Source organism: Alosa alosa, chromosome 5 (assembly GCF_017589495.1).
Source record: "Alosa alosa isolate M-15738 ecotype Scorff River chromosome 5, AALO_Geno_1.1, whole genome shotgun sequence".
Lineage (NCBI taxonomy): Eukaryota > Metazoa > Chordata > Actinopteri > Clupeiformes > Clupeidae > Alosa > Alosa alosa.
The window spans coordinates 16,440,829-16,468,658 of record NC_063193.1 but is presented as its reverse complement, the minus strand read 5'-3'; the positions used below and the strand labels follow the sequence as shown (position 1 = coordinate 16,468,658).

Sequence of the window (27,830 nt, the reverse complement as noted above, 5' to 3'; positions counted from 1 at the left end):
TACTGCACTTCGAATTCTTTTATATTCTTATATTCTTGTTTGTGAATTTTGTTACATCTATCTTTTTTTTTTTTTTTATTTCGTTTAAAATTAATAGTGTAAATATTTGGTTAAAATCGATTCCCTATTTTAGTTTTCGAAACTTGTGTTGTTTGGTCCAATCGATTTTCGAACGTAAAGTGACAGCCCTACTACTGACATTGGGTGGCGTGTTCCTTTAGGAGCATCTTAAGAGCAGTGCATGCGCGTTCACGCTACGAGCATGTTCGGGAAACAGTCGGAAAAAACAAACGAACGATCGTAAGATGAATCGTAGAAAACCGTGTCTCCGTCTCGTGTCTCCGTCGTTATTGGGAAACTGGGCCCAGATCTTGTAATGTGCAGTAGCCTATAAGGGTAAATCGCGCTGATTTGAAGTTACCTATAATAACTACCATTGCGCAGCGCTTCAGCTAGGCCTACACTTCGGCATATGAAGTGCGTCCAAATTCACCCATTCTCTGTTGAACTCCTCGAGAAGTAGGCTATTCATCACACATGTGTCACATGAAAGAGCCTTTCTCAGCTTTTAAACGGTAGCCTAGAAATCTAGACGCGCCCCTAGCGGCAGCAAATTACAGGGCTAGTCTAGCAACTCTCCGTTGGCTTGTGAGCTCCAGAAATCGAAACTTATTCAGGCCAATGAAATCGTGTATCGTGTAGAGTCGTTAGGTGGGCTTAACATAATGATTGGGTAGTGTCCCCACGAAAGCTCAGACCAAACCTACGCTCTTGTCGCCACCCCTAAACAATGCTCACAAGCAGAAACGGTTGCAGTGGGCTCCGGAATACATGAAGACTAACTTTCAAATAGTTTTGTTTACGGATGAGTCATGGTCCAGATGGATGGAGTAATGGATGGTTGGTGAATGGCCATGTCCCAACAAGGCTGAGCAAGGAGGTGGCGGAGTCATGTTTTGGGCTGGAATCATGGGGGAGAGAGCTGGCAGGCCCATAGACTGTATATATAGAACTGGACAGTGTGTCAGCCTGTTAAGAGTGATGCGGCGTCCAGTCCAGAGCCCCTGGTGGCTGGCTGCAGTACAATGTGTAACTCCCCATCCCCATGTATTTCAATGGCCAAGTAGCTAACTTTCCGTGTCACTTTTCTCATCTAAAACTATTTTTTGTATCAACAACTTTTTTTATTCGAAAAAAATAGTTTTCAAGATGTTTCAATACACACATTTTTCTTTTCTCGCTGAAATTATTTTTTAATGTTATATTAACAAATCTAAAAGGCGGTTTACACCTATGATTGACAGCTGGCTGCAGACACTACCGCGTCATCGCTCACTTATTTTAACACCTGATTTCGGACCCTATGATTTCTCACATAATCTAACCTAAATAAGTGTTGCTGTTATTATCATTAGGCTATATCTTATCACAGTCTGACTAAATACATATTGATAGTCATACATTGTGTAGTTGCTGGTAAGAGACGTCGTTGTTAGTTGTGACAGATTCTTTGTGAAAAAAGATATGTTCTGTTCTTTCGTAGATGCTAAGTAAATTAGCTCATAACATGCTACATCATGCTAGCATTAGCCAGTTGATAGGTAAAGTAAAAGGGCTCTGCTATATTGATCCGAAGTGACGTTAGCCAGTCACCATCATTTACAGTCCTACTTGTTTCAAATGGTTTAACGTAACCAGTGATTGCCGCCATCATCGTTGCAACTTCATTTTAATATACTTTGTCACTGGAGAAGGCGATGTAGTTTCATTAACGTTAACTCTTGCTTAGTTTTGCGAATGGCAAAAAACGCCACCTAGCCTGCTAGGTCGACAACCTCGGTATGCCCATTTATGAATCAGCCCGACAAATAACGTTACTTGTGTTTTAGTGAACACATTATTGGACCATAGCTTAACGTGAGGAGGGATTCAAAGTTACAAATGGCCAATTTGCTTAGTATGCTCAGAACAGCGGTATCTGAAAATGCGTTAAGGTATCGTTGTTACCTGCGATTGCACTGCTGGAGAAGCATTTTGCATTAGAAATCCTCCCGTAGCATTTTGCGGGGTAAATCCTCCCGTAGACGTACATCATTTCAAAAATATAGCTGCAAGCAGCAATGAGGGGGCCAAGCAGAGAGAGATCAGCAGGCCAGATTTGCCATGTAAGTCAATGCTGTTGCATCAGACATATAGCCTTAAGCAGTCACAGCAAGTTCCATGCCATACAACCAGGGTAGGAATTTCATGCCTTATGCTGGGCGTGGATGCCCCTGAAAATCAGAGGTTTACAGGCCACGGTGGCCTTGGTGCCCCCCTTCTTTCAATATTCTGCTTTATCCCTACTAATAGCGATTTTTTTTTTAGCCTGTGGCCTGTCAAAATAATCTTAGCATTCACAGCTAAATTAATTTAGTCTTTTACGCAGTGGAGAAAGTGACAGTGCAAGAAAAGAAAGTCGTCCAAATTCACCCATTCTTCTCAGTTTAACTACTGCCAAGTAGCCTACTCATCACACAGACATCACAAGTATCACATGAAAGAGCTTTTTCAGCTTTTAAACGATGTTAGCCGATAATTGCTGTGTTGAACGGTTCGCGATAAAAGTAAATAATATAATTCAATTTAATCATACATTCTACTGAAGGTTTTGCGTCCATGATCTCCCTACCCATTCATATAGGTGGAATACTTCACGAACCCTTCTTTTAACACATGACAAACCATTTATAAGAATAAACAGCAGACCTTACCGAACACAAAGGTGTAAAACAGTCCCTGTACAGTTAGCTGTTCCAGAGTAATCCAGTTTCAATTTGCAGTAAATTTCGACATGCATGGATGTCTCCAAATTTGGGCTTTAAGTTTTACAATGTTTAAATTGTTCCACATGATTTCATAATGGGCCAAATACAAAATAAATGTTACAAATATCGCCAGATATTGGTAAAATCAGAGGACAACTGACTAACAGTTTGTGAAAGTAGCCTTAATGATCACAAAATGCTAAGCATGCATCTAGGCTATTTGAGTTTCTTAAAGCTGAGCTGTGCTTAAATTGTTCAATACATGATTTCATAGCAGGCCAAATATAAAATAACTGTTATATGTAGCCTAGATATCTGTAATTATTAGATGATCAGAAGATTTACAGTTCTATGTAATATGTCATTTTTCATGTTTTTGTCATGTTTCATACAGTGATGCAGGTCTATTGCAGTGAATAGGCTAAATACAACTTTGATCATTTTTATATGCTATAGTTAACTTTGGCCTTGGTGCCCTGACATGTGGCCTTTGTGCCCCCCACCAAATATGCCCAACTGAAGGCCAAGTGGCCTTGCCCCAGAATGGTGAAATTCCAAGCCTGCATACAACCCAAGATTGGCTGAGTTACAAGGTCAAGTTTCACATCAAAGCATAACTGAATTTGTGGGGCTGAACCAGGGCTGAGTGTCGCCTCCCCCAGCCAGCCCACATCCCAACTGCCCCTGCCCATCCCACCCGTCCCCACCCTTGCACGCACACATTAGAATGAACTACAGTAGATGGAACTTGCTGTCATCAGTTTCACATCAAAAAAAAAAAAAAGATTGACTGAGATATGATCACACTTGCTGTGATTTAAACACAGAGGTCAAAAATTTACGTCATGGGGTGTGTTGAACTTCGGCTTGGCCCAAGGATTCCAATGATACCTCATTTTGACATTCAGGTCAACGGGTCAAAAGTTAAGTCTGTGAACACATCGCCCAAATTTGGCCTGTTGGTGGCTTCAGCGTTTGAGGTGCCGGCATGAAACTTGGTGAAATTAATTATTGGGCTGTCCCCAATCAGTGTGCAAAATTGTATAACTTTTACCAGACGGTTCTATGGGCTGCCATTGACTTCCATTGCAGAATAATGCACATTAGCAACTACTGGACAAAATGCATTTTTGTCAATTACAGAGCCCCCTAGAGGTCAAAGGTCACCAGATTTCTTGAGTGTCCTCCCGATGGGCTCAAAGGTGCATGTACTACGTTTGGTTTTGATACATGAAAAGCGTTGCTGAGATATGAGCTCATTTCCTGTTTGGCGGCTTCACAGCAAATTTCGATTGCCCGTTACGGGCCAATGCTTCTGTCAATAATTCCAGAAAATTAGGCAGTGATAAGGCATGGTCTGAGGATGGTCTGTGCCAATTTTGGTGAAAATCAGATGAAATTTGTGAACTATGAAAACTTGTTCGTGTTTTTGATTAAATCCAATATGGCGGCCGAATCAATTACGATGACATCACAAGTTGGCCTGGGTTAGGCCTAAGGACCATCAACAGTAGTACTAGACACCACTAGTGCGTTTTAATTCTAAGCACAACTGCTGCTACAGGCCAAAAGGCATGTTTCTTAATTACAGCGCCCCCTAGAGGTCAAAGGTCACCAGATTTCTTGAGTGCTCTACAGATGGGGATATAAGTCCATGTACTAAGTTTGGTTATGATAGATGAAAGGGTTGCTGAGATATGAGCTGACTTCCTGTTTGGCGGCTTCGCCGCATATTTCGATTGGTTGTTACGGGCGAACGATTTTAGTTCCGAAGACGAAAATTGATAACTTTTGTGCGGATTGGTCTGAAGATCATATGTATTAAGTTTCGTTAAAATCGGACAAACTATGTGAGGCGTGAAACTTTAGTTTCACTTTCGATAAAATCCAATATGGCGGAAAATCCATCATGGCGGAAAATGACGTCATAGGGTGCGTTGAACTCGGCTTGGTCCAATGATTCCAACGGTACCTCATTTTTGACAATCGGGCAAACGGGTCAAAAGTTACTTATGAAACACGTCAAATTTGGCCTGTTGGTGGCGCTAGAGTGCTTGAGGTGCCATCATGAAACTTGGTGACATTAATCATGGGACTGTCCCTAATCAGTGTGCCAAATTTCACAACTTTTTACCAGACGGTTCTATGGGCTGCCATTGACTTCCATGGCGGAAGAAAGTTGCATAATAATAAGAAAAGATAGAAACACAATGGGTGCCTTCGCAGCTTCGCTGCTTGGCCCCCAATAATACGTCTAAATTGAAAACTGTGACAACTCATTGATAGGCCCTCTCAATATGTCTGTAATCGTATGCCTCTACCACAGGCTTGCTAGTCTTTCACCAGAGAGGGTGCTCCATTATAAATCAAAAATGTAATACTGCAGCCTTCATGTCAGCTGTAAAAATATGAGAACATGGACCTACTACATCAGGACAGGATACTCTAAACATTTTACACATAATCAGGAAGCTACTTTGCTGTTCAGTGTGTGATGTGTTTAAAGTGGTACTACGTTTAAAGAAACATTTTTATTCTTTGTTTCAAGTGCATAAGAAAATACCACATTATGATGGTTATGGTTACCATAATACTTAAAACAGGGATCAATCAATAGCCTAATGAAATAAACAATGAGGGGGGAAAGCAATAATAAATAATAATGCCCATTCAATCAATAATATAATAACAATAACATGGTAAGACTACATTAAGGAGAATATCAATAATAAACAATGTCAAATTAATCAACAGCCTATAATGAAAATGAAACAGTACTACTGCATACAAACCATAATGTATAAGAAGTGCTTAAAAGACCAAAAACTATCACAAGAACGAAGAGCACTGGGCAACTCATTCCACCAACATGGTACCACTGAGGAAAAGAGTCTTGAATTTGACCTAGCTGCTTAAGACTGGTCGACACAACAGAAGTTCATCAGAAGACCACAGTGGGCGGTTGGGGATGTATATCTTGATCATTGAATTAAAATAACAAGGAGCAGATCCAGTCAATGTCCTATAGGCCAAAGTGAGAGATTTAAATTGAATTCTGTCTACTGTAGGGAGCCAATGGAGAGTAACTAGGAGAGGAGTTACGATGTGTCCTCTTTGGCTGATTGTGGCATGTTGCAGCATTCTGAATGATAGATCACACAAAAGAAATAAAAACATTCAATATTGATTTAGTATCAACCAATAATTATTCTGATATTAACATTCTTGTAACATCTACATCTTTGTGTAGGCTACAGTTAAATACTAAGCAATGGCCTCTGACTTAAATACCAAGGCAGTTAAATGACCGTGGTATAGTCTACGTGATACACAGGACTACACAGTAAACCCATTTAAAATAGGCAAGGATATGTATTTAATAACATTTGGGGTTGCTCACAGTATACCCACCACTACAACCAACTAACTCGACTACACCACTAGTTAAATGGCGCATTGCAATTTACAATTTGTGTGAGTTCAGGGGCATACAGAAAGTTGAAGTTTGGGTGACATCAATAAAGAAAATAGAAACAAAGGGATGTGTACAGCCTCAAGTATAAATGATGTCACATTAACAGAAGGTTCAGAGCAGAGGCAGACCTTTCTTGGTGCCATGCAAGTTATTGAAAGTCATGTGTTTTCAAAACGTAGTGGTGCTGTGCCATGTCCCATGTATAAGGGGCTTCAGGTTGATCCAGTGACGGTGGGTGATGATGTCAGGGAGATGGATGTCAGGGTACTTGGAGAAAGGGGGAGGACATGCCACCTCAGACCACCCCAGCCAAACATCTTCACGTAGGCATTCCCTTGCTTGCAGACTAATGTAGACCATGGAGACCACCTTGCCGCCACCTCCAGTACATTCAGTCATCACCCATATCTTACCTGCAAAAGGAAAGTTACAATAAAGTTAGTCAGACAATTTTACAACATTACAAAGCATCTAATCAGGCACTCAACACCACTAGTAATACCAATTAATTAAATATATGTGTGCAATAAACTTCACAGCCTACCTATAATGTTAACTACACATTTAAATATGCGGTGTGAATGTTATTAACTTTAAGTCAGCTTGAAAAATAACGTTATCAGTATGACTGATCATGGACGTTAGATGACAAACTAAGGTCTTTCTCAAATGTTCACCGACATCCCTGGGAAGTGACTGGTTCTTGGCGTAGCAGCTAGTGTTTAATGCAGGCGTTTCATTTATCGATCATTCACTTATGCGGTCTACAACTACTGACCTACCGATCTATTTTTTACAGTCTATGCTACCGACCTACCATCACAGAAGTAGCTCTAACAGAGGTGTCGTTAACGTTAGAAAAAATGGCTAGTAGTTACATTAACACGAGGTTGATGAGGTCCATGCTTCACATTACGTTAAGGTAAACTTGCGTTGCTTTATCACATCATACCGTTGCTTTATCACATCATATACTGTACTGACTGTCTAGTGTTATTAATCCCCATGTACAGTCAATGGTTACTCCATGTTGAGATAGCATACATGATATTTGAAAACAGCAACAACTAATAAAACCAAGTATATCATGCATCGACTGTTAAGGGAGCTGTGTGCTAATCTTCACTTCAATTACTAACTTAGCCTCCCGGTAACGTTAATGTAGCTGCTAACGTTAGCATGTTATTCGCTGTCCGCATTTCTGTTGTTAGCTCATTAGTATTCACCATACTAAATTGTCACAGTCTATAATCAACATAATAAGCTCTCTTAGACGTATTTAAGAACACCAATAGACAAAAAAAAACGTTTCAGTTGATACGCAACACTTACCAGACAAGAACAAACCGATTGTTGTTTGTACTGTTTAGCTAACTCAGTCACAGCCGTAAAATTCATCCAGCCAGCTAGCCTTCGGCGCCGAAGTCGACCTGCGTTGTGGAAAGGAGAAGGGGCGGGTTTCACTTGACAAGGGCGTTTTAACTCGCTGAGCGGCAACTGAGTGGGCGTGCCTGACCGCGACTCCTCTTCACTGCGCGATGCTTCAACTTTTGCTTTCGCGCAGCCGCGACTTCAAATTGGCTCCAAATTTTCCAAGATGGCGTCGCCTCGGCGGCTTCAATTCCATAGAACACTGTAGAATGCAGCCACACTGTCCAGTTCTATATACAGTCTATGGGCAGGCCCCTTTAGGGTCCCTGAAGTGTGTGAAATGACCTTGGCAAAGTATGTACAGTTTCTGACTGACCACTTTCTTCCGTGGTACAAAAAGAAGAACTGTGCCTTCCGTAGCAAAATCATCTTTATGCATGACGATGCATCTCATGCTGCAAAGTAGAGGTCTGCACTCCCGCAGTAGAACCGCGGGTCCCGACGCAAAAAGAGTCGGGGCGCTGACAACTTTTTGAAAGCTCTTTATGGAGCGGGCGGATGAGAGAGGTGGGTTCGCGTGCAGGACAAACCGATGATTCACTGCACTCCCGCAAATTAAATATGTGCGTAAAATTAAATATGGAAATGATTAAAGTAGTGTTCATAACTAGGCTATAGTTCAGCTGGATGTTCTGTTAGGCAGCATTAAATAACGGGGTTTAAGCATAACTGATGGATAGCAGGCCTATAGCCCATACACTTTAAGAAGTAATGTGTTAAAATGACTTATTACACGGCTCTTCAGAGTGCTGCAGAAAGTTCCATTCACATGAATGGGCCTTCCCAACGTTCAGGCCTATGTTAAATCTATATAAAATCACCGGCAAAGTATATAATCACCGCTGTCAATGGCAACGGGTTGATTAACGTCTTTCATATCCCTCCGCAAGAATTCCATTCGCTTATTGCAATGGAATTTCATTGAAAGGGAAAGTAAGCTAGTAAGACGTTGCCACGCAACACCTGAAACTGTCAAGTTCTATCTGTGTGGCGAACTATTTATTTTGTCAGCGGAAGACACCTAAACGGTAGCAAAATCATTTTAAAGATTCATTGTGTTAGGTTTCTTTTCTCGTTTTGGCAAGTAGCCGTGTAATAAGCGGGATAATGTATTGTCCGCTGGTAATTATCAGAAAATAAGTCCCTTCAGGTCGAAGCGCGTCGGGTTCTGTTCTCTTTGTCGGGACTTATTTTCTGATAATTACCGGAGGACAATACACATTGCTGTGTGTGCTCAGGGACAACACATTTTTGTGTCAATTTCAACACAGCAATTGTGTGGCTGGGTGAAAGGTTAAAGACAAATTTAAGCTATAATTTTTTGTATTTTAACATTTTAACCCACCCAGCCAGTCACACAATTCGGCTATCTCCACATAATTGCGGTGTTGAAATTGACACAAAATGTGTTGTCCCTGAGCACACACAGCAATGTGTCATATTAACACATTACTTCTTAGAGTGTATTGTCGTTTACGTGGGTTCAATTTGTTCCTCCTGCATGCGGGCGGGAGCGGGACATCATGTTACAGATGCGGGCGGGAGCGGGACTAAAAATGACACATTCATGCGGGAGCGGGCGGGCGCACATATTTAATTTGCGGGAGTGCAGTGAATCATCAGCCCGCTCCCTCAAAGAGCTTTCAAAAGTTGTCCCGTGCCGCACTCTTTTGCGTCGGGACCCGCGGGTCTACGGGAGTGTAGACCTCTACATTAAGCTAGAGGTCTGCTCCCGCAATATTCTGTCCCGCTCCCGCCCGCTCCTAGCCTGGCAGGCCATCCTATATCATTGAAATGTATAGTCTGGAATCGAACCATTCACCTCGCTTAATCCAAGGGGCGGGCAGAGAATTGTCTTTCAAACTGCCTAGGCATGCAATAGGCCAGCGCTACGACCAATCAGAACAAAGAGCAGGATGACGTGGCCAGAGCGATGAAAACAGTGAACGGGGAAGTAAACTTTTACCGTATCCGGTCGGAAAAACGGCAAATACATCCTTCTTTGAAAGGAATGACTTAAGTGCATCGTGTTGCTCAACTTTCAAAGAAAAGCACAAGTCCAACTCCTCCAAAGTTGACGCCAACGCCGATTCAAACAACCGCTCTTTGTTCGCCATAGCCACCTTCCTTGTTGCTACCATCGCAGGTTTGTCGTCTTTCTGTTAAGCCCGCCTTAAGACTCTCTAACAAAATAGAGCGCTGTGATTGGATGACGTCCACGGTGTCAGCCAATAGAAATCCCTATGGTTTGATACTAGACGTACAGGCTGAGCAAATTAATTTGCCGCCGCTAGGGTGCGTCTAGATTTCTAGGCTAGCCCGCTCCCGCATTAATGTGTCATTTTTAGTCCCACTCCCGCCCGCATCTGTAACATGATGTCCCGCTCCCGCCCGCTAAAGCCGGCATGCAGGAGGGATAGCCTATTCAGCTTTTCTTTCTGTCTCACGAAAGGAGCACACACACCTGAGAAAGACTCCAGATGTCAGTTTCTTGGTTCTGAATGTAAGCTAACAACTGAAGTAGGCCTAGCCTGGTGCCCTCTTCCTCTGTCATGCTTTCGATTTCGAGTTTTGACAATGAGCAGCAGGAACAAATTGAACCCACGTAAATGACATTATAGGCTATAGGCCAGCTATCCATCAGTTAGGCTATGCTTAAACCCTGTTATTTAATGCTGCAGAACATCCAGCTGAACTATAGTTATGAACACTACTTTAATCATTTCCATATTTCATTTTACGCACATATTTAATTTGCGGGAGTGCAGTGAATCATCGGTTTGTCCGGCACCTGCGAACACACCTCTCTCATCCCGCCCGCTCCCGCAAAGAGCTTTCAAAAGTTGTCCTGCGCCGCACTCTTTTGCGTCGAGGTCTACTGCGGGAGTGCAGACCTCTACATCAAGCAAAAGATCTATGAGGGTGGGAGGCAGTTCACATCCAAGCAGCAGCTCTGGGAGGCTATTCTGACATTCTGGCAGCTCTGCAGGCTATTCTGCAACTAAAGCAGACACTCTCCAAGAACTCACAAGTTGGATGCAAGAATTGTGAAGGTGATATCAATGAAGGGGTCCTAACATGTAACTTGGCCTGTTAAGATGTTTTTGATTGAAATAACTTTTGATTTAATATCACCTCCTAATGCTGCAAATTCAACAAATGACCATGTTTAGTTCTTCACAAGCTGTCTTCACTGATGTCTTGAAACTCTGTTGTGCATAATAATTTGGAACAGTGCATTTTGAGTTTTTTTGAAACTGTTAGGTTTGTCCAATAAAATTTGAATTATACTTTAACGGTTGATGACTTGAAAATTATACTGACTGTCATTTGCATCAACTATTTAGGAAAATCTGAGAAATTGTCATTTACATAATAATTTGGAATGCAGTGTATGCATGGACTGCTGTGTAAGGCAGTGGGGAACAAAAAAAAAGCTCACTCATTAACTCACTTAATAATTACAATTGCTGATTGCCTATTGTAGTCCTGCAATAATTACAAAAAGCTTTTGACCTAATCAGTTGCATGATTTCTGTAGTCTAGTGTCATAATCTGACTATTACTCATGTGAAATGTTCATAATAGATTTTTGTTTGGTCATGACCCTGTTATGTGTTTGTTCATTAACATCACCTGAGTCAAATGCAGTCAGTGGCATAGCCTACCTGCAATATTGCCATTAGATTAATCATATTTTGACAACATCCAAAGAATACAATAGGCCTATTAAGGCCCTTAAGCTTAATGTTTGTTGATGGAGAAGGCTGGCTGGGTGACCATAAAGTCAATGGAAATCTGTGGTATTTCAATGGTTGGTCGGTTGTTTGTAGGCTATAAGAAATTCCATAGCAAACTGTAAAAGTAAACTAAACTTGTTTTAGTATTATTATAGGGCCATGGGTTGACAGCGTGGTGACACCTTAATAGGCGATTGGTTTTGTCTGTGATTATTAGCCTATTGATGAATGTGTGAGAAAACAAGGGGACAAACTACAGACGTCACATCATGGTGAAAGACAAGATTGGATGGCAAACGAAACTCGGCACAGGTGGAAAATTCCTCCCCATTCCCTGTCAACTCCTCCCCCAGCGACAGGCACACTATCGTTCGCCGCTACTTGAGGTGGCTGGAAGGAAGAAATGGGAAAACTCGAAGAATTCGAAATTTCTTTCACGGACAACAAAGTGGTTTACAATCCAGGGGATTCAATCACAGGAACCGTGAAAATAACAAACTCCGAGCCTATACAATGTAAAGGTGAGAAAAAATAACTTGCGCTGCGCCTTTGTTACATCGTCGTCCTGTGCGAGTCGACCTACCTGTGCGGTAACCTGGGAAAGCTGGTTGTCTCACCTTTTAGTCTGGGGCCTAATACCTACGAAGATAAAAACAATAGAACTATAGGCCTTCATTTTAGATCGACTACAGCAACTCACGTGCGCTTTAGTTGTATCCTACAGTTTCATAACAGTGGTTAAAGGTATATCCGCCTTTAATAGGTCTTGTGCTGTGGGCTAACTTGTGGTCGAGATAAGCTGTGACGTCCGATTGGAAGACAACATGTAAGGCCGTGTTTCTCAAACTTTTTCAGACCAAGGACCACTTAACTAGTAAATAAAAAAAACTCACGGACCACCTAGTTAAAAAAAAAACAGTAGACTACTTCAACAGTATGCTATATATTACAAAGTAGGCCTACTCACTGAACCACCTTGCTTATTGTCTTTGCACCTGCTTGTGTCAGAAGATATGATTTAAACTGACGTAGCTTACATAGGCAGTGTTGCAGACCTGTTTGGATTTACATAAGTTGTTCAACATTGCAAACAACTCGTCTTATTTTACCATGTGTGCTCGCGGACCACTTGGAATAGCACCACTGTAAGTGTATTTAATTCGCTATCTTGTGCTGTTGAAGCAAAAAGCAACAAGAACCAGAATAACCTTAGAAACCTTAGAATGATGTGTAGTTAAAGTTAAGTTCTTTGTTGTGTTTTTGTTAAGAACCTTCATTTAGGAGAGGTGATCAGTATCTGTTGTTGTCTACACCTGAAGTTAGTCGTTTACTTTTCAATGTTGTGATGCGACAGGTGGTAGGCTATTCTTTGTATTAGGACAATAGCTTGTAACAAGTTGCTTTTGTGAGCAGAGTTCTGTCTGAGACTGTTACTGGACACCTGTTTTATTGAGGTACAAAATCATCCCCTAAGCATATGGATCAGTTTTTCTGTAAGCAGATGTCATGTTTTCCTAGACATGAAAACAATGGCTCATTGGGAAGTTCACATTTCATGGATTGAACAAGTGGTTGAGTTACAGTAAGCAGTTGTGTGGCCTTATGAGTGCAGTACGTTACCCTGTGCTTATCACACAGTTGGAAGAGGTTTACAGAGAGTAGACATACCAGTAAATGATTCTTGTATCACACACTTTGCTTATGCTATGATATTTTACATGTGTTGTGAAGCTTAACAATGTTAACAATGAGCAAAGACTCTCAATTTGTTAGTGTTTATTACACAAATCCCTCAGTCAGAAAACTCTAATATGCAAGTGGTGAGCTTCCTTATGAGCTTTTCCTTATGAGCTACATGGAAATGGTTAACAAGCCCCTGTCCTGAAAACATAGGCTACTGTTTGAGACTGTGGTCTCTAGCAGTCAGACAGACGGTGCATTATTGTGGTATTCCCCAGAGAACACAAAAATCATCTCAGTCAGCCTGGACTCGCTGTCTGCTGCACACGCTATGGAAAGAAGTGGGCAAGGAACAGAGACACATTCCATCCGCATTGCAATACGTCGTCTCACACAGCACCAGTGGGTGACGCATGGCACGTTAAGCCAGTTTTGTGGATCATTACATCACTGATATGCATCTAGAAATGTGGTTTCCGTGTATTCCTTTTGCGCTGACTTTTGTATATAGGACACATCCTAAAGAGGTGTGCGTGCAACAGCATCATTGGAGTTATTTTCCAAAACACTTGTGTAACCTCACCCTTGCAACTATTTGCTGTGGCGTTCCTTTAGTTTAGCAGCTTTTTAGAATGACCATAGTGAATCAGCTGTTCTAGTTGGATCCTAGTTGGATGACACTGTGATTCTTTCAGAACAAATGTTCTGTCAATGGAGGCCTAGCTCAGATCATCTCAAGACCACGAGTTGAAACATTTATTGTGGTTTTGTCTAGGCTAACAGCCACAGTAGTGAAACAAGCATGAAAACAGTGTAGCTGTGCCGTGTTCATTATGTGTTCATGTAGTGTAATTATTTATATGCGGCAGAATGCTACTGAAAGTGAATTTACGGTCAAAGTTCAGACATATTAGGTTCTACAGTAATTGCACCGAGTCATGGAGGCATGCCACAAACAGAGTGTTGAAATCTGAACATGTCTTTTGAAGTCAGGGTGTTTCTTTTTAAATGGGGCCATGTGACTAGTTTGTTTACATTCTGTGTCCTGAAAATCAGGTAAGACTGAAGCTGCATCTCTCAACGTCACATATCTCTGCACACACCCAAATAAAAAATAATAATAAAATAAGTACTTAACACAGAATAGCCAGATATTTTGAATAGCCTAACTGTGAGATCATATTCAAATATAGGTTACAATGTATTGCAATAGCGACTAATCATTTATCAACATATTGAGTATTCACTGTATTATTCATAAACCTGACTGGCAGGATATGACAAGACATTGTGCCAGTTTTTAAGTTAAGTTTTTCGTAGGCTGTCTTTCTTCAGAAAGCTTCCAGTGTGTCATGGCACATGGTTTTGGTTAGTGTCGTTGATGAGGCCTATACCCCATGAGGCAGTGCATGTTCCTTTGGTTACCCGTTGGCTTTGTGATTGTCTGGTGAGCCTGGGGACGTGCTCAGTTGGGGAAGCAGCCTCGGGGGCGGCAGCGGCAGTGGCAGGCGCTGATAAACATCCTATCCCACTTCACTCTCAGCTAGGGGTGTTATCCAACCAGAACAATGAACCCTTGTAAGCCATATATATACGTTGTGTAGTGATGGATGGTTTAAAGGTGTTTGATCAGGAAATGGTGAACGAGGAACTGATTTTTGGTTGTGACTGTCTGTGGTGACGCAGTGGGGATGCACTAGGGCAGGGCTGGGTTAGGGTTGTGGTATTTCAAATGTCATGTGAACCAGCATGAGTGGAGTGGCGGCCTATTTCTCTGCAAATGTTTGTCATTTTCCCACATACATCTGGCAGGTCCCCTCCTCTGTTCTGTGTTGCGTGTGGGTGAAATAACCCCTATTTGTGTAACCTCCTCCCTCTCATTTTCAGCCATCAAGGTGAAATGCCATGGCTACTGTGGAGTGAGCACCAAATTAAATGATACGTCATGGGCAGCAGAAGAGCAATATTTCAACAGCACTATCTCGGTGGCTGACAAAGGTAGGCCCACTGATTGCTATAACCCTCAATAGTGGCACAGCCGCCTCTTCATCATAACGTACACTTTTGGCTACAAAACAAATTACATTCTTAATGAAATATACACTAACACACCACTCATCTGTCCCTAGTGTAAATGGTACACATTTTGTTGTTTCTTTCCCAGGCACTTTGAAGAAGGGCCCTCATACCTTTCCATTCAAGTTTCTGTTACCAGGTGAGAGAGTTAGGTGTTAATGACACTTTTTCCTCTAACCGTCGGTACATTTGGCTGTGTATGTTTGAGAAGAGACTGAGGTCACCAAGGTCGCATGGGAAATGATTGGACTGTGGAGAGATTCATTCCTAGTCTAGAAACTGAATTAAGGGTCACTAAATGAATGATGCCATTCAGTGTCTTGATGTCTGCTTGCAGTCAGCATTATGGAATTAGTACTCCTGAATATAGGGCAGGGTTTTAGTAACTGATGGTAATGATAGTTAAGGATTTAAGTGTGCATTTGGGTTTCCTGGCCAGTGGGGTTGGTATGTGTGCAACTGTGCCATTCTTTCCGCTAGCAGATTTTGAAAATCTCTAGGTTTCACTGTTCACTGCTGAAAGTATATGGCCGCATTGCAATCAAACTGGAAACAAAAGCTACAACAACTCAAGCGCAAATGCATACAGTGGGCATGTACTGCTAGGGCTAAATCTACATAAGTAGAATTACACAACAATCTTATTTATGTATTATACCTTTAAATTTCCCTTCACTGGTTCTCTTGGTACAAACATTTCCCTAGTTGACATAATAGGAAAACAAGTGAAACTCAAACTGATCCAACTGGTTTATAGCTGAGAGTTGAAAGGAGAGGCAGCAGGGCGTCTGTCTCCTTGTGCCTTTTGAAATGTGGTTACCTCCTTCTCAGCTCACAACTCAAGTGGGCTCAAGGCAACATTCTGAGTCTGAAGTGAGAGATCTTATTTGATGTGCAATCTGTGACCTGTAAATTAATCTTGAGTATTTGTGGCCTCAAAGTGAAACTGCTGCCTGCTATACAGATAGCTTTACTGCTGAATACCATTGTTGCCCCCAGTTATAATGTCAGAGTCGATCTTTAGCCTGGGTAGACCATGAAGCAATCTTTTAAGATAATGCATTATTGGCTGAGGATAAAACACTGTACTATTCATAATGCATTATAGTACTCTTTGTAGCATATACCTGATAATCTCTGAGGGGAATAAAGTTTTAAGGACACCTCCACACACAGTTATGTTTAGGTATATGCACAGTGCACATGATGGTTTTGCACATGAAGTTTTGTGACTAGGATGGTCGACATGGACTATCCGTGCAGCACCAACATTTTGTTTCCTCACTGTCGTGTGCTAACTGTGTATGTTCATGCACTTTTTCACGCACTGGTCCTGGGTCAAGAGAGAAGAAAATCAATTTATTCATTTAGTAGATGCTTTAATCCAAAACATCCAGCAAAGATGCACATTTTCATTTGTTCCCAGGAATAAAGCCAGTGGAGACCTGGTGATGAAATGATTAGATCATAAGCAACTTATATAGCTTTGCAGCCATTTCAATGTAGATGGGGGAGTAAAGAGTTATGAAGGGACCTATGAAAAGCGAAAAAAAGCAAAAAAAAAAAAAATGCTGTTAGCATAAATAACAATAAATTAGTTTGATGGAGATTCACGCAATGTAAAATTATTTCAAACTCATTGATTGATTGATTGACACTGACAGATGTGTCCTCAATTAGTATACTTGGTAGACACAGATGTGCATGTATAAGTTGACTTTTCATGAAATCTGGCGTTTTGGAGCATATTTGGGCTGTAAGAAGCAGAATTTCTTCTGATATGCTGACCATTCTCCCTGTTCTACTTATTTTTGCATTCCTTCACTTTCTCTGTCTCTGTTTCTATGTTTCCTTTACTCTCTCTCACCATAGCCACTGCTCCTACATCCTATGAAGGACCTTATGGCAAGATTATATTTGAAATTCGAGCCTTTGTTGACACGCCACGCTTTTCAAAGGACTACAAGGCAGAGAAGCCTTTCTTCATCCTAAAGCCCCTAGACCTCAATAATGTGCCTGATATTCAGGTGAGAAATCTGGTGGAAGATTACAGCCCCTAATTTGAATGGGGGTAAAGGGCAAAGTCTTATGTAAAGCTATTTTAATAACTAGGCCAAATCAATGCTAATTTAACATCTTGGACAAGACCTTAACCACAAAGATTGATGAGTCAGCTCAATGCTCCCACATGTCACATGATGCTATACTTCATGCACAAGAAGTTTGCTTGTTTATATAATTTACACTTTGCCCACAATTTAAATGAGGGCCTAAACATTTTTTCTGTGTGTTAGCATTTTCTGTGCGTTAGCAAACCTTATGGGTTTCCGTCTTCCATTTACAGGATATTAGCTCCTCCTCTGTCACTAAGGACTTCACCTACATGCTTGTGAAAAATGGTACCATTGTGCTGAAGGCGACCAGTGACCTGAGAGGGTACACTCCAGGCCAGATCATTAAACTTGAAACAGAGATCGAGAACAAGTCAGGGAAATCCACAAGCACAGTGGTAGCCAGCCTCATACAGGTAATGCAACAAATATACTGGTATTGTGTAGTGATGCACGATATATCGGCCGCCGATATAATATGGGCCGATATGGTCATTTTTTTACACATCGGTATCGGTCCGATGTCAAAATAGGGCCGATGTGAACAGGCCGATAATCATTCCTGTGTATTTGACGTGTGTGTAGCGATCCAAGCGTGTTATCTGTCTACAATGAATCCGTTAAATATGCCCTTCTATTGCATCATATTTCTTATTTAAAATAGCAGGGCAACAAGACTGACAGAAAGAAGACATTGGGCATCTGACAAAAGTTCTTTCAAAACGTTGCGTTGTATCGCGCTGCTTGTAGTCAAGTTGATGGCTGGCTTGCATGTCATGTCACGCCTAGCACTACATCTCTCGTGGTAGGCTAAATATAACTGTGTATCAGGCAGAATGTAGTTATATGGTCGTAATAGGAATTTAATAGGGCTGTAACGATATGCGATTCAAAACTGAAATCGCAACACTCATATCCACAAACCTGTGTAGCGGTGTGAAAAGGCAGAACCGACACACCCTTTAGTGTCTAGCAGTGCTTTGCAGCTTACGCGGCCGGATAAACAACACACATCTCCCGCTTTACTTGGCGGTAGCCTACGTTGCTTTCATTGTAGACTTTACCAAACAGTATAAACCCCCTGTTAACCTTTCCTGCTTTGTTTCAGACCGTAGTCAGAAACGCAGGGGAGATTCGTTATTCGAGGGCCGATGTTATAAGATAGAATAACGTCGGGGTCACGGTCCCATTTCTGATGAGCAAAATACACGAGCTGAACTTTATGGAGTTTTATTTCGGACAGTAACACCGCTCACACTGTGTACAGACTCCAACTTGAACTTCCACACTCTCTGCTCCAGTCGCATACATACACTTCCTCACTCTATCTCCCTCCTTCCCAGCTTCCCACACACACACACACACGGAGCTCTCTTAAAGGAGCCGCAACACCATTTTACAACACCCCTCTCTTTGCCCCGCTCTCTCTCGCTCACTCACTCAATGGACACGCGCGACTCGGCCAACGCAATCCAAATAAAACATTACAATCGTGAAAGCAAGGACTCATAGAAGACGACTAGCTAAATTACTATTAAATCTGCTTAGCAACATTAGCATGCTGCACATATTTGTTTAAAACTCTTGGTTTCAAGTTGAGTGATCATCTCAATACCAATGTTTCCCAAAAGTGCCTGTACCAAGGAGTATTACCTTTAAACTTAAACACACATGGGGAAACTGAACAGTCCAATCAGTAGACTATGATAAGCTAGCCAACTATGCTACTTTGTTTACAATATTTCCAGGCTTCAACCACACAGCTGAATTAAAGAGGGAGAGTTGTAATATAAATAGTAGGCCTATAGTGTGCCATACCTATAGGCTAATCTGCATAAAGTGCTGTCATAAATATCAGACATTCAGTATTCTCTCTTTTTATATCAGGATATAAAATAATACAGATATTCTATTATATTGTAATCCTCTGGTGTTCTAAGGTAGGCTATTGAAACGTTATTTAAAAAAATGCATTTTGGAAAATAGCTCTTTATTTGATTATCATAAGAATGTGTTTTCTATACAGATATATCGACATCGGTAAATATCGGTATCGGCCATAACAGCAAAATTAATATCGGTTATCGGTATCGGCCACAATTTTCACATCGGTGCATCACTAGTATTGTGTGTGTGTGTGTGTGTGTGTGTGTGTGTGAAGCAGAGGGATGCAAGATGAGGAAGTTAGATAGGTGATTTGTTTTTGCAACGAGCCACAGTGCTGACGTGTGTTATGTCTTTTGAACAGAAAGTGACATATAAGACCAAGAGGCCCATCCATGACTTGAGGACCATTGCAGAAGTGGAAGGCTCGGGTGTGAAAGCCAACAAAGAGGCCAAGTGGAAGGAGCAGATCATCGTGCCCCCTCTTCCCCAGTCCCCTCTGCAAGGCTGTGAACTCATCAACATTGACTATTACATCCAGGTTTGCCGTATGACTGGGATAATTCATTCACTCCATTACCAGATATGAGGTCCTCAAATGTCTTTGTTAATGGGAGTTTGTCACAAGTGCAAAGTGGGTGTAGTGCACTTCAGTGTGATCTACCGCTTGTTCCCCCAGAGATTATTTAAAAGGTCCTATTTGCATTTCCTCTTTGCACCATCCTCTTTCCCTGTAGCGACTTTCACTTTCACTGACTAATTATTTGGTCTAGTAAAGATTTGTAGGAAGTGCAATAGCACTTAGATTTGTGCCTACTTGGATCGGACGTGTTTGTGACGTTTATGAACGTGTTCTTATGTTTGCAGGTTTCGCTGAAATCCCCTGACGTATTACTGACTCTTCCCATCTTCATTGGCAACGTCTCTGTGGACACCACCCGTCGCACACCGTCGCGGCCTGTGCCCCCAGTGCCCCGGTCAACTCCTCCCACTGTCCCCAAGACAGCGCCCCCGAGACCGGCCCCCAGGCCTCGACCCCGCAGCTGCTACGCTTCCCCAAGCGCCCCGCCGGCCGAGCCAGAGCACCTGCCCCTGGAAGTGGGCACGCCGCAGGCTGAGGAGCTTCCCACCAAGAGCCACTCCCAGCAACAGCAGGGGCCTGGCGCCCAGGCTGCAGCCTCGCCACATGCCTTCAGTTATGCCCCGGGCCTGTCGTTCTCATCGCAGATGAGGCAAAATGCCTCAGCAGCACCTATGTTCAGTGTGTCCACGGGGGCCACCAAACCTTTTTACACCGAGAGCAATGTTGCACCTGTACAAACAGCATGCCCATTGATCTTGCCGCCAAACTATGGACCCACAGCATATCCATATGGTGAGTAGGTGCCATTTTGATAGCATTTGAATCACTGAATGATTTTCAGATGAAAATGTTGTTGGCTGAAGCAAAAACATTTTGCTAGGTATTTTCACTATCTTCATTGTCCATCTCAGTGCTCATGATTATCTCCTGGCAATGAACTTGAATGGATTGTCAGGTCAAAGCAAATATTTTCATATGTGGCTCCACCTAGTGGAAAAAATGGCATCACCAATGAATCTATTTTCTCCTTAGGCCACAGGCTTTGCTGTTTGAGCAACTTTATCTGTGTTTGCCTTCTTTTGTTTTCCACAGAGCCTCCTCCCTCTTATGATGAAACCTGCAACAATACCTGAAATCAAGACAAAGGGAGCAATGGAAGATTGTGTGGAAAAGCTCCTTTGCCTTATACTGTCTGAACACTGGAATCTTTCAGCCTCTTTGTAGGTCTACAATAACCAAGCGATGTCCGTCACTGAGGCTAACCCATCATCTCAGAAGTAGTACTCACCAAAAACATTGAAATATACTGAATTAGTTCAAATGATAGACTTTTCCTCTTCAGGAGTACGAGCACTGTACAAGAAGCTCAGATTGTCATTTGTTTTGTCTCTCAGAACATACACCGGAATGTTAATCCAATTTGTTCAGAAATAAACCTTGTGTGTGTTTGTGATGTTTAGGGTTGTATATTGGAAGTATGTAGGGTAGCTGTACCTGTACCTATTTTTATACAAATGGAAACCCACTATCAATGAAAGGCAAACATGTACCCATTATGCACAACTCGATAGAAAATCAGAGCATAACCAGAACTTTTGGTTATTTTATTTTATGTTTAAATGGTTGTTTTTAAGTATTTATATGAACACTAAAGCATATTAATTATTGCTCACTTAGTTTATTTAAACCTCGATTGTAGTTTGCCACTGAATTAAAATAATGTTTCTCAAAATTTTGAAACAACAAAGTTGATACTATGATTTAATTATGAAATTGATAACTGAATGGAAATTCTAGGTCCACATTCAGCCACAACAGTCAAGCCCACAAATTGGGAAACTCCACTGCTCTTCAATCTTGTTTGGGTGTCATGTCCAGCCAAGGTGAGTCCCGCCACATACTTTCTCCTCCTCAGTAAAAGGTGCCGCCATCCTTTTTATCCTGTGCCTAGTAACATATTTGCCCTGTGTTTTGCCCCTCGGTGTGTTAAAGGTCTATGCCTTAAAGGTACTGTCAGGGATTTTACGCGATTTCAAGCCCATAATATTTTTTGTCACATTCAGCAATCATCTCCTAACGACTGCTATAGCTGCCCATTCTGTGAGCAGGCCCGATCACTGTAAAAAAAACAGTCTCTCTAGGCAGCCCAGGCTCCGAAAACTGGAAACAAAGTTGGGGCAGCCTGTACCCCAAACAAAAACGAAACCTTGTATGGAATTTCTCTGGGGATACGGGTGAGCTACCTCTCTGGCGTCTTTAGTTTATCTTAGACTTTAAGTGGAAAGATGATCCCAACACTCTCATTGGTGGTGTGTTTTTACACACGTAGTCCTACAGGCGGTGCTAATGCACTGACATGGAAAGCAAACAAGCAGTCAGAGCCCGTCTACGGCTTTATTAGACATTCTCTGAAGCAGTGTTGGGAAGAAAACCAAGACGCCAAGAAGAGGATCGATAGATACAAATCAGGGCCCGTTTACGGCTCTTAGAAATTCTCTGTACAAAGTTTGTTTCATTTTTTTGACACAAGGGAGCCACGACACGAGTAAGATCCATAGAAATAATTTGCGCCTCTACAAGATGGCTACAGGAACACTAAAGATGGAAAAAATAAAAGATGAAGGCAAACTCGAAATTTCCATTACTGACCAAAAACTGTGTATGGCCCTGGGGATACCATTACAGGAATCGTGGAAATCAAAAACGTCGAACCAATACCATCCAAAGGTAAGATAAATAGCTGGCAGAGCGGTCCGTGTGAAATTTAGAAAATTACAAAATTGCAGCTGGGCTCCAATTATTCAATATTGCAATGATATTCTCTCCCTCGTTCCACCTAGGCTCCGTTACAAACGATTGTTTGGCTAGTTATCGTGGGTGTGTCGGGATGTGTTTAGGCGTGCATTAAAGAAGACTCGGGGCAGTCATGTCGACGCTGGATAATTACCAGAATATAATTAGCAATCTTCTTGAGAAGTTAGGTTATACTTGCGGGCAAGTGCAAAACTTCTTACAGACGAACTTTGGACTGAACAGAGGGGGGGTACAAGTTTTGCTTGGGTAAGGGTAGGCCTACTACGAAGCACGTTAGATATCTAGGCCATCTAGACATATCGAAGCTACACAAAGCCTTAACTCGGGGTATAAGTTAAGTGATAATACAGCAGTAGCCTATTTGTAAAACAGATCTGTGCGCGTTCTCGGTGTTGGGATGATGCTGGCCCATCGTGAAACGTGGAGACGCATCAGCTAAAAACTATTACTTCCGCATTAGACTGCGGTCATTGTGTCAGTCTAGCCCATTGGTTCCCAAAGACTGGGTCGCGACCCACAGGTGGGTCGCAGGAGATTTGATTTGGGTCGCCAGCATAGTCAGAATTTATGTTGTGTAGGCTAGCTTATAGCCTACCATTCAGCCAGGGAAGCTAGCACCTTTCTTTTAGGATCTAGTTCGTTTACTACCACAGTCTAGTGGTGTCATGTTTTTTGTCATAACTCAATCTGTGCATTTTTGCATGTAGTATAGTTGCACAAACAATACCAGCTCTTCAGCTTGGCTGAATAAAAACTAAAATGTGTCATTTGAAATCTCAAAGACCGCGCTGTCAACTACGAAGCAAACATAGACCGGACATTAGCTATTCAAGGGTTTCATCAGATCCCTTTCCACAGTATAAAATCAAGCATCTTGATTATCAATGCAGACTGCATGGTGCTTGATTAATACACCTGTGGAAAGGGTTGATGAAACCTATGAATTGATAGTTTCGATTGTAGATGCACTCTTTAGCAGCCTCCTCACATTCCTCAGTTCTGATTTAAAATGCACAACAGTGCATCAGACTAGGGTACCTTTTAAATGGACATTTTAAACGCTGTTTTCGCTTCAGTCGAGAGGGAATATCCACAGCTATTCAAGGCCGCGATGGACGTACTGACGCCGTTTGGCTCCACATACCTGTGCGAAAAGACTTTCTCTGCACTGACATATATTAAAAACAAATACAGATCGCGTCTAAATGTGGAAGATGATCTCCGTGTGGCCGTCTCCACAATTAAACCAAGAATGAACTTGCTGTGTTCCGCGCATAGGGCGCATCCATCTCATTATATGAGATTAACGCTGAAACATAGTTGCCAAAATGTAAATTTGCGCAGCAACAATGTACATGTTTACAACAGTTTGTGAATATTGTGGACTGAGATATTCTTCTGTTAAAATGGAAATTAAAGTAATGTTTCAAAGTTAAGTTTGGACGACAGCAATAATGTGCACTCATGTTACATGGATATTATTTTTTGACTAAGGTATTCTGTCATATAGTAAATTTCTATATGTAAAATCATAACAGGCTGCTCTGTTCTTTTGTGTTGTCGTTAAGCCCGTGTTTGGATAAGCCTAGTGCGTATGGCCGGTGCGCACATTTTATTTTATTTTTTGAGTCACATCCAGGGATAGTGGGCGTCGCCAGTCTCTGGCACGGTTATTTTGGGGGTCGCGGGTTGAAAAGTTTGGGAACCCCTGGTCTAATAAACCACACGGTGTCCCTGAGTTTTAGTTATTTTAGATGTCAACAAGACATTACAGCCATGACTGCTTATTCTTCCGTTCATAGAAATAAGGAAATAAGCCCACTTTTTCTTCGATTATGTTGGGGAGGGGAAATTAGCCCAGGACAGAGAATGTCTAATAAGTAGATGGGCTCTGCTACGGAGCTAAAGAGCGACGTCTTGCACAATAATTTGTACTAGTCATAATGACGTTTGAGATATCTTCACCTTTCATTCTGCCTAGTCAAAACTGAATTAATGATATCTGCAATTGCCATTTAAGATGTGTGACGAGTTGAATGTTGTTTTCAATGACGAGATGACCGATATCTGTAATTCAGTTTTGCCTAGTCACACACATGAGGAGCATGTAATGTTATTTTTATTTCTTACACCTCAGGCCAGCTTTGAACCCTGTTGTTGTGTCTGGTTTGAGTAAAATGACACATGTATGTGGAACGTTTCTCTCTTCTCATTTTCAGCAATCAAAGTGAACTGCCGAGGCTATAGCGGCGTAAGCCCCAGCGTAAGCTCCAGGTTAAAGGATACATCATGGGAAGTGGAGGAACAGTACTTCAACAGCAATATTTCAATGGCTGACAAAGGTCCTGATGGCTCAATAGTCCTCAGTAGTGGCACACCAACTAACATGCGTTTACTCAAAGGCTAGATCAAGATTAAATTCTTATCTCATTTAGTAACTCTTTAGTAACTTTGAATTTAGTAAAACTCACATAGACACAGTCTTTAGTTCCCTGACCAGGGAGTTTAGTGTTTAAACTTAGTGTTCTTTTTCACAGGCATTCTGAAGAATGGGTCACACACCTTCCCATTCACGTTTGTCGTTCCAGGTAAGAGTGGTGATAATGCTGTGTTCATCACACACTGAATTCTTTCTAATCATTTGTGCATTTGACTGTTTGCATTTGAAAAGAGGCCGGTCTCCCGGTAGGAATGTGAAATTATGACACTGATTTGTCTTTGTGGCACTGAGTTCATGTCTATTTGCAACAATCTTAGGAGGCGGTGGTGGGGTCTTGTAATATGTGTAATATCAGTTGTCATATCATGTGTGGACTGTTGTGTATATCCAGACAAAGCAGTGACTTATCGGCATGTAAAGTACTTCACAGTAGTTTAATGCTGTTGTGGTATTTTGGTCAGAGGAGTGATATTGTGTATTTGTGGCCTTAAAGTGAAACAGATGCCTGTTAGACACAAATGTCTTCTGTATAGATGGGTGATTGCTGAATCTCATTAATTTTTCATGTTCTGGCTGAATTTTAGGTTGGGTAAACCATAAAGCTATTTTTCAAGAGTTCTGGGAACAGCATGCTGTTACTGTTACTATCCTATTACTGTGAGAGGATAAAAACTGAAATATTAATACTACCTATGAACACTGTCTTCAGCATATACCTGATATTCTCTGAGAGAAAGAAGGGAGCATATATTTTTTTAAATATTATGACCATTCTACCCATTGTTCTTGTTTTCTTATTTCTTTGCTTTCTTTGTCTCTGTCTCTTTATAGCCAACGCTCCATCAACCTATTTTGGTAATTATGGCAGGACTATATTTGAAATCCGAGCCTTTGTTGACTTGCCTCACTTTTCAAATGGCTACAAGGCAGAGAGGGTTTTCTACATCCAAAAGCCCCTTAACCTCAACACTGTACCTAATATTCAGGTTAGAAATCTGTTGCATGATTACATGCCTTCATACCTGCAGTTGACATCACAGATACGGCGGTCTTTTTGAGTTTTGTGTGTTAGCATGTTCCATTGTCCGTGAAGAAGTGCCATCTCTCAAAGAGCTATTGCATAGACTTCAAGGCATGTGCTTTCTATTTACAGGATATTAGCTACTCCTCTGTCACTAAGGACTTCACGTACATGCTTCTGAAAAATGGTACCATTGTGCTAAAGGCGACCAGTGACCTGCGAGGGTACACCCCTGGCCAAATCATTAAACTAGAAATGGAGATTGAGAACAGGTCGGGGAAATCCACAAGCACAGTGGTAGCCAGCCTCATACAGGTACAAATATACTGGTGTTATATGTATAAAAGTGATTTTTATGTTGGTGATAAATGTGTGTGTATATGAGAGAGAGAGTGTGAGAGAACATCACAAATCAGGGTGTCCGATGGGTAATCTTTTGTCATTGTGTTATGATCCTGTGATGTCGATGTGAACAGAAAGTGACCTATAAAACTAAAAGGTCCATCAATGACCTGAGGACCGTTGCGAAAGTGGTGGGTGCCGGCGTGAAGGCCAAGACGGAGGCCAAGTGGAAGGAGCAGATTGTTGTGCCTTTTGTTGCTCACTCCACTCTGGAGGGCTGTGGACTAATCAACTTTGAATATTACATCCAGGTTAGCAGTGTGGTACCATGGGCAAATCAGTTTAAGTGAATCTGTGACCGTTTCTTCCCTCTCAGGTTTGCAAAAAGCACTTAATCTGCATCTCCAGTTTGTTCATATTTCTGTGCAGCGGCTCTCTCCCCGCTTCACATGTTTGTCACACCATGTTTTATGTGAAATGTGAGAGTTTATAAATACCACCTATAATTAGGGTGCCTACTTGTAAATAACATTTATGTATATTTCTGTTGAGCACACCCTTCCTCCTCCATGCAGGTCTCGCTGAAATCCCCTGACGTATTACTGACTCTTCCCATCTTCATTGGCAATGTTGCCGTGGACACCACCCATCCCAGCGACTCTGCCTCCTCCAGTGCCCCCCTGCTGGGCAGGAGCACAAGCCCCCGGAGGTGGGCAGGCCGCAGGCCGAGGAGATCGTGACCATGAGCCACTCTCAGCCACAGCACAGACAGTCCGTCTCGCCCCATTCCTTCCACAAACTTTTTTTATATCAGTCGTTCGGGTCACCGGAAACGTTCATGGTGTTCAAGTAACTGCAGCCAACAGGTAGAGCTTCCAGGCAGCTACGGTGCTACACTCTGGGGGCATGTGAATGAGCCCTCATGATCATGCTCCCAGAGTATAGCGCTGTAGCAATATTATTAATATTGGTTATGTTGCCTAATGATTGCATTGATCGTGTAAGCAGTCAAATCATTCATTCCACAAGTATAAGTAAGTATAAGTACATAAGTATATATACTCTTTTGATCCCGTGAGGGAAATTTGGTCTCTCATTTATCCCAATCCGTGAATTAGTGAAACACACACAGCACACAGTGAACACACAGTGAGGTGAAGCACACACTAATCCGGAACAGTGAGCTGCCTGCTACAGCGGCGCTCGGGGAGCAGCGAGGGGTTAGGTGCCGTGCTCAAGGACATTTCAGCCGTGGATGCTCAACCACTTCTCCCACCCACATTTTTCCTACTGGGTCGGGGATTGAACCAGCAACCCTTTGGTTACAAGCCCGAAGCCCTAACCAGTAGGCCATGGCTGCCCCCAATACATTGCCATAAACATACCCCCTTATAAGCGTTGGTCATAAGAGCTAGTTAATACAAAG

At 42.0% G+C, this 27,830-nt stretch overlaps 2 protein-coding genes across 4 annotated transcripts; both read left to right on the top strand.

Annotated features, from left to right (window-relative positions):
• The first annotated feature begins 823 nt into the window (after nucleotides 1-823).
• LOC125294092 (arrestin domain-containing protein 1-like) lies at nucleotides 824-21,240 on the top strand. Of its 2 annotated transcripts, none has more exons than XM_048242453.1 (8): nucleotides 824-940; nucleotides 15,021-15,131; nucleotides 15,298-15,348; nucleotides 17,082-17,236; nucleotides 17,554-17,736; nucleotides 19,569-19,745; nucleotides 20,072-20,579; nucleotides 20,880-21,240. In XM_048242453.1, exons 1-8 carry the CDS (start codon nucleotides 898-900, stop codon nucleotides 20,918-20,920), a joined length of 1,269 nt encoding a protein of 422 aa, XP_048098410.1. In that variant the 5' UTR covers nucleotides 824-897; the 3' UTR covers nucleotides 20,921-21,240. The 2 variants fall into 2 exon arrangements, with proteins under 2 accessions (XP_048098410.1, XP_048098409.1); XM_048242452.1 differs by lacking the exon at nucleotides 824-940 and adding an exon at nucleotides 11,744-11,974.
• A 929-nt stretch (nucleotides 21,241-22,169) lies between these two features.
• On the top strand, nucleotides 22,170-27,266 carry LOC125294699 (arrestin domain-containing protein 1-like). 2 transcript variants are annotated; one of them, XM_048243643.1, is made up of 7 exons: nucleotides 22,170-22,514; nucleotides 24,821-24,943; nucleotides 25,139-25,189; nucleotides 25,873-25,896; nucleotides 26,195-26,377; nucleotides 26,539-26,715; nucleotides 26,980-27,266. In XM_048243643.1, the coding sequence occupies exons 3-7, from the start codon at nucleotides 25,151-25,153 to the stop codon at nucleotides 27,142-27,144; spliced, it is 588 nt and encodes a 195-aa protein (XP_048099600.1). In that variant the 5' UTR covers nucleotides 22,170-22,514; nucleotides 24,821-24,943; nucleotides 25,139-25,150; the 3' UTR covers nucleotides 27,145-27,266. The 2 variants fall into 2 exon arrangements, with proteins under 2 accessions (XP_048099600.1, XP_048099599.1); XM_048243642.1 differs by having other exon boundaries at nucleotides 25,873-26,027.
• The last annotated feature ends 564 nt before the right edge of the window (nucleotides 27,267-27,830 follow it).